The sequence below is a fragment of the Pongo abelii genome, chromosome 10, assembly GCF_028885655.2.
Source record: "Pongo abelii isolate AG06213 chromosome 10, NHGRI_mPonAbe1-v2.0_pri, whole genome shotgun sequence".
Lineage (NCBI taxonomy): Eukaryota > Metazoa > Chordata > Mammalia > Primates > Hominidae > Pongo > Pongo abelii.
In genome coordinates, this window is record NC_071995.2 from 27842501 (window position 1) to 27855554 (window position 13054).

At 36.9% G+C, this 13054-nt stretch overlaps 1 protein-coding gene across 5 annotated transcripts in view; it reads right to left on the reverse strand.

The window, feature by feature from the left end:
- Positions 1-13054, reverse strand: part of ITPR2 (inositol 1,4,5-trisphosphate receptor type 2) — a 519932-nt gene that overhangs the window by 235088 nt on the left and 271790 nt on the right. For all 5 annotated transcript variants that reach the window (XM_024256738.3, XM_054527007.2, XM_054527008.2 and 2 more), the window contains 2 exons: positions 11611-11739; positions 10300-10420 (listed from right to left, as the gene is read on the reverse strand). In XM_024256738.3, the coding sequence (XP_024112506.2) occupies positions 10300-10420; positions 11611-11739 (250 nt within the window). The remainder of the gene's footprint in view (positions 1-10299; positions 10421-11610; positions 11740-13054) is intronic.

Genomic DNA, 13054 nt, shown 5'->3' on the forward strand with positions numbered 1-13054 from the left:
CTAATTAGGCTTATAAATCTCGGAAGTTCTCTGGATATGACCAGTCTTTGCAGTGATTTTAAGATGTAATCAAAATCTATTTCTAATTATTATTATTAAATATTGCTTATTATGTAAAAAAATTTTAATTAGATGGAATTACTGATGGTATCTGCCAGACCAAAATCTCTGAGAATACATACAATACAGTGGTAGGTGCCATGCAGAAAAATGCTTAGCTAGATAAACGGCCAGCTAGGGGGGAAAGGCAACAGAAAGTGTAAGCATTAATTAGAAAACCTGGTTGGTTGTCAAGTTCTACTGTACAGCCCAGGTGGAGCACAGGAATGTGGAATGGCAGGGGCAGAGAATGGCACATTTCCTGTATCATGTCAAAGGACCCAGAATAACTCTGTACTGAAGCACCAGTATACATAAACAGGAAGAACATTAAATATATTAAATTCATCTTTCCTGTTTGGCACTCAAATTATACTGAGTGAATCCTCAATTAATCCTTACATTGAATAATGCATGTAATTTTGATGGGTTATTGAAGAACTAGTATTGGCACACTTGACTAGTCATCTGGAAAAAATAAAGTTGATTCCACACCTTATACCTCACAACTAAATGTATCCCAGATAGCTCACAATTTTAAACAGCAACTCCCAAAACACAAAGAGACAAACCAAAACTATGAAAATTCTCCATGAGAATTCAAAAAACGTCTTAGACTGATAAGGGCTATTCCGAAGATGAAAGAAAACCTTAAAAGCCTTAAAGAAAATTTAAAAATACTGCATGCCAAAAAATAAATAAAAGTTCAAATGACAAATGGCAAGAAAAAAAATGTGGTGGGCATGGTGGTTCACACCTGTAATCCCAACAATTAGGGAGGTCAAGGCGGGTGGATTGATTGAGCCCAGAAATTTGAGACCAGCCTGGGTAACAAGGCAAAAACTCTTTATACAAAAAAAATACAAAAATTAGCCGGGTGTGGCAGCACATGCCTGTAGTCCCAGCTACTCGGGAGACTGAGATGGGAGGGTCACTTGAACCCAGGGGGGTCGGGGCTGTACCCAGCCATGATCATGCCACTGCACTCCACCCTGGGCGACAGAGCAAGACTCTGTCTCAAAAAAAAAAAAAAAAAAAAAAAATCAGAAAAGAAAGAGAAAAAAATTGTTACTTATAGGCAAAGAGATCATTTTCTGAAAAATGGTTATACAAATTATTAAGAAAAAAACCCATTAGGAGAAATAAGGAAAGCACAAGAAGTGACAGTTCACATAAAAGGAAATATCAATCATATAATTTTTTTTCCATACTCATAAAAAAGAGAAACACACATTAAAACTATAAAAATATTTTTACTTACAAGGTTGGCAAAAATCTAACACACTGAAGAAGAAAGATATTCTCCTACATTGCTGGTGGAGTGTAAATTGAACAATCTCTACAGAGGGCAGCATCCGTCAGAAGTGAAATAACCCACAAATTCCACTCCTAGGTATTTACCTTATTCACATGTGCAAAATGATTGAAAACAACATAAATATCCAATAGTGAGGTTAAATCTATTTTAATAGTCATGCAATGAGATGTTATGCAGCCAAAGAGAAGAATGATACTCACTCATTTATTTGTATTCATTTATTTTATTCATGTGATAAATATACATTGAGTACCTCCTGTGCTGTAGACAAGGTCAGGCTCTAAAATTTTATAACACGTAGGGTACTTAGTTTTATTCTGCTTTGTTATTTCTGTACATGTTATATCTACCCCTAATATACTGGAAATTAATCGAGGGTAGAAAACATGGTTTGACATATTGCATTTCCCCCAAAATTAGAATAATGCATTTCAGATAATGAGGAATCATTATAAATCAGTTGAGTTAATATGTGAAAAATTGTATGATATTGTCCTATTTTATAACTTACTCAGATTTAATTTTTTTTAGTAATAATGGAGTTTTTAAAAACTGTGATCACAGGGATATATGATGTCAAGCTCCTTCTAAAATCAACCACAACACCTTAGATAGATTAAAACAGATATAATGTTTATTTAATAGAGACTGAATTTCTCTTCTCAAAGAGTTAATATTTTCTACATGTACAATTTTTTGGGACAAGTTGGCTTGTAAATTGATGTTTATTATTTAAAACATTTGTAAAAGATATTTTATGGAATTTCCACTTGGAAAATAGATTATGTTGCCAACAAAGTACCCAGCATTAATTCCCCCAAATCATTTGAAGATTATGAAACACATGGAACAAAATTCTTTTTTAAGTGGAATAATATGGAAGTAATTCTTGGATGCTTTTTCTCAAAGTTCTATACTTCTACCATGTGCTATTTTACTTTAAATAAATGAATAAACTGAGGAACAGAAATTGACCAAGTGCATTAAAAAAATTCGCATACCCTTAATAGCCTGAACATTTCTCAAATCTCTGTGAACACCACGGTGTACATTTACTGCAGAGCTCTCCATGCTTACTTGCTCCCACCATCACCCTTAATTTAGCTCATCGAGGGCAGAGATGATAAAGATGTTTATACCTTACATTCCAGTTAGGCCCCCTGCATGTAATGACTTTGCTGGGGAATTTGCATTTATGATCACTTAAAAGCTTGTATCTTCTTATCAATTTCAAGTCCTACATCTTAGAAGACAGGGTAGCAATGGAGGTAAATATCAGTAATTTCTACATATAAAAAGACATTCAAAAGCACTTTAGCCTTTAAAAGTTTAAAACGTTTTATCAGAAAATCTAACATGATATACATGGTATATTCGGAATTCATCATGGCTTCAGTTTTAAAAACTTCTGAAGTTTTATCAGAAAAATTTGACATGACATAGTAAACTCACAAAGGATCATAGCGTCAAAACATTAATGGCAATAGATAAAGTTACAGCAAACTTCTGGAGCAATCAAGGGAAAGGAGGAAAAGCAACAGATGATACGAAGTATTCTTTTTCTATAAAGGACTTTCCCAAAACCCTTATAACTCAGTTCACTAGCTCCTCACCTTCTTTTTACTTTATTTGAAAACTCTATGTACTTGTTTCATGTATAGCTTAAATTACCACCTTGATCCATAATGTATACGGTATAAAACAGGTAACGCATCTGCTTAAACTGATTTGTGATAGCAGAGCAGAGATTTGTGATAGGAGAGGTTAATGCCTGCTAGCACGTCAGTGCAGAAGGGATTCAGATCCTGGCTCAGGCCCTGCCTACCTGTGTGACCTTCAGAAAGCTGCCAAACCCTGATAACGTCATTTCCCCATCTATAAAATGGAGCTAAGAATTATTTCCACATCATAGATTTCACTAGATTTTCCAACACACTCAGTAAATGCTTGCTGCTCTCAGCAAGGCAAACACTGACTTAGAGAGTGCTTTTGCTGATTTTTACTACCTTTTGTATTCCATGTACAACTAAGAAAAAGAATGAAGTATTTTTGATGCTAGATGAGTTGAGCTACTGTACTTGAGAGCAATTTACAAATCATAAAATGTTATATAAATATGACTATAATTGATCTTTACATTGACAGCAATGTGTTTACCAACTTGTAAATGCACTGAAAATCTGCCTTATAAACAAAGTACTCTCTTGACTTTGTTGCATTTTAAATATGCATATCCCTTGTTCTGTTTAATATTAAAAATTCTTGCATATTTGAATTCTGCTAAACTTTAGTGCCTCTATGTGTTTTTAAAGAATTGCTGAAGCACAAAAATAATTTTGCACCTGAGTTGTAAAATGTCAGACAGATCCCCATCCAACAAAGTTTATGGGAGGCCATTGTTTTGGTCTAGCCTCCTGCACTAGGCCCCAGCAGACCCAGAATGAAGTCATTCATGCTAAGTACCACATAATCAAACAGAACTCTGAAATGGGCTGATTATCCAAGAAAACAGGAGATTCATGGCAATCAATCAAAAGGGGCCTAGTTTGGCATGATGTTTTAACCCTTTAAGGAAGGGAACTTTGAAAAGGCCAATTTGCTTCTTGTTCCTTGTTTCTACTTTCTTCAGCCCTTTTCTGTCTACAAAGCAACTGAGGTGCTGCTTGATTCTAGAATGGTATCGTTAAGTAGACCGAAGTCAGTTGACTAGGGTATTTAGCTGTTGGCTAAATTTTCGTGGGGTTGGATCCCACCCATCTAGGAAGGAGTTAGCTCAATTAAAGTGATTGATTTGCATTCAATTGGTATAAGATAAGATCTTGCAGTCCTTATTTTTGGTTAACAGAAATTAAGTATAGTTTCCTTACTTGGGGCTTTGAAGGTTCTTGGTCTGACTTAACCTAAATTTCTAGTTTCACGTTGAAAGTATTGGTGAGAGTAGTAGAAACAGGGTTGACATGGTAATAGTGGCAAATAAAAGGCAATTAGATTTTTAAATAAAATTTGTTGTAATTTTGTCTTTTGACTCCGGTAAGCCAAATGTCCACAGTTCCAGTTTATATGTTAGGACTTTCTAAGACAGGACTTTTGGGGCAACATGATAAAGCATAAAATTCATACTCAAAGAAACTTGGATTTCATTTATTTATTTATTTATTTATTTTAGAAACAGGGTCTGGCTCTGTCACCCAGGCTGGAGTGTAGTGGTGCGAACACAGCTCACTGAAGCTGCAAACTCCTGGGCAGAAAAGATCTCCCAGTTAAGCTCCTAAGTAGCTAGGACTACAGGTGTGCACCACCATGCCCAGCTAATTTTGTTTTTGGCCTCCCAAAGTGCTGGGATTGTAGGCATGAGCTATCGTGCCTGGCTGAAACTTGGATTTCAAACCCAACTCAAATACTTATTAATTGGACAAGTTACTTACCCTTTCTAAGGCTAACTTTCACTCTGTGAAACTCCTAGCCTATGGATTATTGTCAGTCAACAAACACTTATTAATCTGCTTAGTCAAGAACAAACACTTTCAGGCTCCAATGGTGAAGAAAGGAAAGTTCCTCTTTTTATCATTTACATGCTAAAGGGGGGTGGGGCAGACAACAAAGAAGCAATAAATAAACAAACAAGCTGCTTTCAAATAGTGACAAGAGCTAAGAGGAAAATGAAATGGTCTAAGATGATAAGGAGCAGGAAGAAGCTGAGACACTGCATGGGGAGTGTTCTGGAATACTTCACTGAGCCCTTGTATTTTGAACTGAGATCTGACTGAGATCTGATGAAACCAGCAAGTGACATTCTCCAGGAAGAGGGTCCAAACAGAGGGAATGGCATATGCAAATGTCCTCAGGTGAGGAAATGCCTGAAGCAGATGAGACTCGGAAAGAAGGATGGAGCAGAGTTGGAGGAGATGGAGGGTGATGGGAAAAGGTCGGATTAGACCAGCTCAGATGAGGAAGGGCTTTTGTAAGTGCAATGGGGAGTTGTCAGTAGGTGAGTGACATGCTCTGGTTTACATGTTAAGATCCTCTAACAACTGTGCAGGCAATGGATTGCAGTGGCACATTTAGTAAGGACACTCTTCTGTCATCCATGTCCGATGATGGTGGATTTGGACAAGGGTGACACAAGAGAAAGAAAAACAGAGATTCTGGAAATGGGTCTGACAGAATTTGCTGCTGTGTTTAATGAGAGTAAACGAAAGGGAAGAATCCATTGTGACCCCTAAGGTTTTAAAAGAGTACTATCTGCAAAAGAGTTACTTTTTCAAGTAGCACAGAAATCTGCCTCTTGCAGCTGCCACATATGAGTTATAATTCTGTCTTTGGGAACCGTTTAAAAAAAAAAACCAAAAACAGCCCATTCTAACCTTCAAAAGTTTAAAAATAATTATTGTGTTCCTCCTCAGATTTCTTTTCTTTGTCTAAATATTTCAAATGTTTTCAATCACTAAAGTGAGGTGATTTTAGATCCCTTGACGACTGAGGGTTCACTTCTGAATGTGTTCCACTTTGGTTCTCTGTTTCTATGACCAGCGTCCAACAACAACCAAAAAACATACAGTCTAATCATCATTAAGCAGAATCTGCTTTTCACCTTCATCCTAGGTAACAACTTTCTATTAATTTGTTTTTCACAGCTACTTTATAGTTGCCCATCAAAATCTAATATGGGAGACAAGAATAGTACTTGCGATGATGTAAGTTAGAATGAAATGAGACTGTATCAGGCTGTTCTTGTGTTGCTAAAAAGAAATACCTGGCGCTGGAAAATTGATAAAGAAAAGAGTTTTAACTGGCTCGTCGTTCTGCGGGCCATACAAGCATGGCTTTTGCATCTGTCCAGCTTCTGGTGAGGCCTCAGGAAGCTTCCACTCTTGGTGGAAGGCACAGGGAGAGCAGACGGGGTCAATGGTGAAGGCAGGAGCAAGGAGTGGGGGCAAGTCCCAAACTTTTAAACAACCAGATCTCATGGGAACTCACCAAGTAAGAACTCACTTATCACCACGGGGATGGTGTTAAACCACTCATGACAGATCTGTCCCCATGATCCAGTCACCTCCCACCAGACCCCACCTCCAACGTCGGAATCCCATTTCCACATGAGATTTGTAGGGGACAAACATCTAAACCATATCACAGATTCTAAGAAAGTCATACGTGGACCAATGGGGTGAGTTCAGATTTGGATGTAGGAGCCAAGAGTGGCTATGGAGGAATCTGAACAGAAAAAAAGTTGAGTAATGGGAAAGATGCTGAGGAATGGCAATGGTGGAAACTGGAGAAAGCTAGTGTGAGCCATGTGGGGGCATCCTAGATGTAACACTGAGGAATCTAGCCTTAGGTTGTTAGGCAAAGGGATGTTGCTGAAGGTTGGGGACATAGTGTTGATTTTTTAAACCAACAGAAAGAATTTCACTTCAGAAAGATTACTCTGGTATCAGGCTTATCTAAATAAGGGAAGACAGAAGGAGATAACATTAATTTCCCGCAGTGGTCCGAGAAGAAAGTAATGAAGGGTTAATGAGGCCACAATGCGGGGAAGGGGAGGGGAGGAACAAATGCAGAAGGAGAGTGAGGACAGAATTTCCAGAGCTTTAACTGTTCAGATGGAAGGCACCAACAAGGAAAACGAAGAAGGCATGCCTTCTTACAAAGAGAAAACTGAGATTGATATGGAAACCTCACTCTTCACCTATCTTGATTACACCCTTTGATATAATTATTTTTAGACTTATCACACATGTCTTTATAGCATACAAAAGGGAACTAAAATTCCCTCTTAAATTATAATGCTTTGGCCAGTATGGAAATGGTAGGAAATGAAGTCTTATTACTTAGAAATAAAAGATGTATTTAGACTAATATAGTTTCAGTAACTATATTAAGCCCCCAAATCTCTGCAATTCTGTGCATGAACTGATTGGATTACACAATGCGTATCACTGAAGTCAGAATTCAGAAAGCAGTCACAACATGGATTTCACTTGTGGCTCCAAGTTCTTTCTCTCTCAATGTATACATGTGATCAACAACATGCCCGCTATGCCCTGTGTAGGGCCAACTGGTATTTCCCCACCTTGCGTTTGCTAAATATTGAGGGGTAGAGGAAGAGGAACAAGAGGAGAGAGGAGAGAGAAAGAAGGAAAAAGAGAAGAGACTGCCTTAATATGTGAAATACTATAAGAAAAATACTTAGCAGCTAAGACAATGTATTCCTATGTAAAAATTAACACCATGATATTTCTTTGCTTTTCCTTTGGATTTTATCTTTTATTGGTTAATGTGTTTCCTAACTGATTTGGCCCAAATAAAAATACATTTACTGCTGTTTCATTATAACTTGAAAGTAATATATTCGCAGAAATTACATAAAAGTGTGAAGAAAACCAGATCCACACATCATCCATCCACCACTCAAGAGATAATCAATGTTAAAATTTTATTTATCTCTCTGAACACTTTCTTCTGTGCATCCTTTTAAAATAAAAATTAGGTTCTCTTTCTTTATTTCTCCTTCTTTATTTTTGTGTGTCCTTCTTTATTCTTGATATGATACATATTGTGACCACTTCCTCTTCCTGTACCTCTTCACTTCCCCTCCCACACCATTCAGTTCTAAAATCTTTAGGAGGAGTGCAGCGCAGTAAGTGTCCGCGCTGGGAAAGATGTGCAAAAGAGCCATGGTACTCCAGAATGTGGGGACCCAAAAGGGAGTGGAAGGTCTATGTAGGAGGACTGCCTGCAGAGAATCAGAACTCAAGTGGAGTGAGGAGGGTGTCCATGCGAGGAGCAGCCTGAGTTGGGGGTTACAGTCAAGGAGTGTATCCATGCAAAGTTGTGGCCCAGGATAGAGAGGTAGAGACCAAGCCAGGTGAAGGGGATCCCCTGCAGAGCAGCAGCCTGACCTAGCACCAGCCCAAGGGAGGTGCTATGGCTTTACTGTGTCCCTCGAAGTTCGTGTGTTAGAAACTTAATCCTCAATAAAACAGAGGTGAGAGGTGGGACTTTTAAGAGGGCAGAGCCCTCATAAATGAATTGATGCTGTTATGAGTAGGTTAATTATCCTGGGAGTGGGTTTCTAATAAAAATATGAGTTTAGCCCCCTTCCTTTCACTCTCTCTCTCTCTTTTCCTCGCTTGCCTTCTACCTTCTGCCTTTCCCCATGGGATGATGCAGCAAGAAGGCCCTCACCAGATGCACACCTCTCCATCCTGGACTTCCCAGCCTCCAGAACTGTTAGAAATAAATCTCTATTCTTGATAAATTACTCAGTCACAGGTAATCTGTTATAGCAGTGCAAAACAGAGTAAGCACAAAACAGACTAAGACCAGAGATGAGGACAATGCCCCTCCATAGGAGGATACCAGAGGCCAAGCTGCAAAAGGCCAGCATCCTTGTGGGGTGTGGCCCACCAAGCGGGATCCCAGCTCATGTGGGCTCTGAGGTGAGGAGGGTATGTGCAAAGAATGGTTCCAGGTGTGGAAACACTAAAGTTGTTAGTTTATTTGAGGAGAACTGGCATCTTTATCAATTGAATTTTCCAATCAAGAAATTATGTTTCTCTATTTATTAAAATCTTTTATATCCTTCAATATAGTAAAATTTAATTCTCTCATATTAAGTTTACCCTTAGATGTTTAATGTTTTTGTTGCTATTGATAATGACGTCTTTTTCATACTACATTCTCTTTTGTGGTATACAGAAAGTCTGTTAATTATAATACTCACTTATAATTAATTACTTAAGCCAACTGTATTATTAGTCTATTAGTTCCACTAATTTTCAATTGAGTCTCTTGGGTTATAACTGCCTTTCAATGTATTCAAATCAAAATTGGGACTGTCACTAAATTTTGTTAATATATTTTGTTGTAAATAACCTAGGTCAAATTGCAAACAGGGAGAAATGACTAAAAACATTTTAAATGGTCATTAATTAGTTAAGTCATTTATTCATTTCTCACATATTTGTTGAAGTATGCTATAACCCTGGCCAAATTACATAACCTATAAAACTCTCTGTTTTCTTAACTATCAAATGTAAATAATTTAAAACCTATCTAAGGATTAAATGAGACAATGCATGTAAATGGCTGGCATTGCACATGGTAAGTACTCAATAAATGTTAACAGTGATGATGACTGATAATGAAATATGCTATAAACTGCCTTTCCCAATGCCTGCAGAGCCACCATTAGTTGAGAGGATGATCAAGCTCTTCCTTTTTTGTTCAGTACAGCCAAGTGTGCATTTCTTCTCTCCTCTCCCCTCCACCACTGGGGGAATGGCCCTAATTAACTTATTAACTCTCTCTCTCTCTGTCTCTCTCTCTCTCTCTCTCTCGACACCCCACCCCCATACACAAAGAAGAATCTATGAGAAACTCCTCTAGAATTTACTCACCTTCCTTTAGCTGTAATTCCCTTGCCTTCAATTTCATTTGTAATTTCTGAAGCCTTGTATACATAGTAGGCCTTCAATAAATATTGACACACTTCAAACAAAATTGGAAAACTACAAGACCCTCAAAAAGTCCTATGTCATATGAAGGTATTAGCAAGTCAGGCCACTTAATAGACAAGACAATTCCATAATGAAATCTGAGGTAACAATTAACTAAAATCCTCTAAAATCTGACTGAGCCATATTAAAGTTTCATATGCAATAATATTAAATTTAATATTTTTAATATAATGATTATATCCTCCTCCCAAAAAGTATGCAACATTCAGAATCATTTGCTGAGGGCTGCTCTTCAGTTTAACAGAAAACATACCAGTTTTCTTAAGTTGTAAATTGGGAAGCTGCTTGTGTTGCCCATTAACCAAAAACCTAATTTCTTCAAGAAATGTAAAAATAAGTAAAACTCAAACCATGACTTACCCACTTCAGCCAAAGTTCTGATACAGGATTCCACCGAGGCTTTCTGCGCTGGGTTTGGCCAGGTGCAATTGTAAATTCTGAAGGCAGATTGCAGTAGCTGAATAAAAACTGGCTGATGTGTCTAAAACCAGAAAGAAGGTGGGCAAAAAGAGATGCTAAACCATTAATAGCCCTGATGTAGCATCTATGCATTCTCAGAAAGGTTCACCAAAATAAAATAAAATACAATCTTTCAAGTTTCAGTGCTAGTTAATAAATATCTCATTCACGAAACATTTATTAGGTACTCTCTTCATGAGAGGCAACATGCTACACACTATAGGGAATTGGTTATTTTCATTTTAATTATATTCTTAATCAGAAAAATATGCCATTTCCTGAAGCCAATGACATGAATATCTTTTATAATCAATGGTTTATTCCCATGAGCAAATAAGCAGGTGTTTCTGGGTTGGTTGGTTTGTTTTGGTTTTCATATGATGGACAAGTAGAGGAGACAACCATTTTGAACTACAGAAACAATTTCCTATGGTTCTATCTAATAGTTTAAAATTTTTCCCTAAAGAAAGTATAATTGAACTGATATTTTTAGAAGAGTTATACACAATCACTGTAGAATATTTGTGGACCACAGAAATGAAAATCTTCAAGAATCCTACAACATAGACATACAGTATCAATATTTGAAGATATTTACTCCCTGAGTTTTTTGATGCATGTATGTTTATATATTCTTTACACAAACAAATTTGGATGATACTACAATGGAATTCAGTGGCCTAATATTACTTCATGTTTATTATCTTGGTCATCAATTTTCCCCATAAAACATGATTTTTAATTGCTATATAATAAACCATCCTACAGATATATCACAATTTATTTAGCTCTTCCTCCTTTTAAGGATGTTTAATTGATTAAATTTTTAGTATTATAAATACTTGAATTAAAAGTTTTAGTATATAAACCTTCGTTAATTTTTTTAGGATAAGTTACTAAAGTAAAACTTTAGGGGCAAAATGTCTATCATTTAAAGAATTAATTGTGCAGTTATTTCAACACTTGGCAATCAACATACAGATATGAAGTTCTTAGTCTGCTTAGAGAAAAAGGAAAAATAATTCAATTTAAAGATGAGGTCTCTTTATTTAAAGTAAAGTTTGGTAAACTCAGAAAGAGGCATAATAGTAAATAATATGAGAAGAATAAACATCTGAAGTGTAGGAAATGACTTCCTGACCAGAAAAAATTTATCCTACTCAAATAAGAGAAACTCTTTGCAGCAGAATGCTTTGCAATTCTTTAACTTACCTGGAGGCTGGTACTATTGTCTGAAAAGGGAGAATTAAAGAAGCCGCTCACAATATTCATTATTGACTCAGTCACACACTTTTCCAAAAAGATGTCTGCATGTTTCCTGTCTGTAGTTGTGTTGCAAACCTGGAGGGAAAACAAAACAACTCAATATGTTTTATCACATTTTTAAACCACAACTCAGTATTGGAACCACCTAAAAATTGTCCTGAAATAGTTGTCAGTAACATGTCTTCTGCTTTTTAAAGTTGCTGAGAAGAGAAGCATTTCAGACTGAAATCATGAAAATTGGATCAATCTTCAGTAGCTTCTCCATCAAGTTAGCCTGTCATTTCAGCCTTGAAACCAGAATTCTTTCACAGACCCCCAGCCTCTTCTTCTTAATTTGCTTCTCCCTTCTCTTGCACACCAACCTCTCCCTCAGCCTCCAAGCTTGGCTTTGCTGGAGAACACTTTTCCTCTCAATGTAAGAGACCAAAGACGAAACAGTCATGCTAAGTGTAAGAAAGGTGATTAATGGTAGTTAGTAACTCCAAACATTTTCACTCCTAACCCTCACTCAAATTGGAGGACACAAACACAGAAAGCATCTGGAGAGGAAAACAGAAAGGTAGGAGAAGATAAATCAAACCCCTCCCAATAATTCTGATGTTTTCATCCATGGATTATCTTAGAAGGATGGAAGTATAGGTTTGCGTGCATTCTTCTCAGAGTGGACTCAGCCAAAGAGACAATGCTGAAGCTGGAGAAAGACCAGAAAAGAGCATCCCTGGCTCCTGCTCTGATCTTTACGTCTGATGAAATGAGGCAGTAATTGGTCATTTTGCATTTTGCTGTAAATTTCAATGTCAGCATGAACAAATTGCAAAAGCTAAGATACCTAATTAAAAACACATGAAGAAAAGTTGGCTGCTGAAAAGACAGAAAAACATAGAGATAAAAAGAAAAAGAACTGGGAGTGGTGGGCAGCAAATGTTAGAAAAGACTGAAAAACTGCAGCAGAGAAAGAAAGTTTAAATTTTCACAAAATTGTGGTGGGTAATATGGTGGCCAGATGTTCCAGATGTTCTTAGACCATCCAAATTTTTATGTAATTTTTAAAAATTTTCAATAAGGAGCTTAACCAAAAGAATAAGTCAATGTCACTTAATCTGATATTGTTTTAAAAGCTTTCACACAAATTCATAAAAGAGAAAATTTTCCTTCTCAAACCATGTGTCCTGGGGCTTTTGTTTTGGGATCTGGGAGCACTAACGCCAGCATTTGCCAAATGGAGGTGGGAGAAAGAGAACAGGGTTTGTTTTGCATCTAAGTCACTTCCCATCTGAGCAGTTCACTTTTTCCTCATCTATTAATTGACCCTACCTGACTTCGTTTTTAAAGATTTTTAGTGTACCTAATTTCATAGGATAATTTCAGGCACAGTGCAATTAATGGAAAT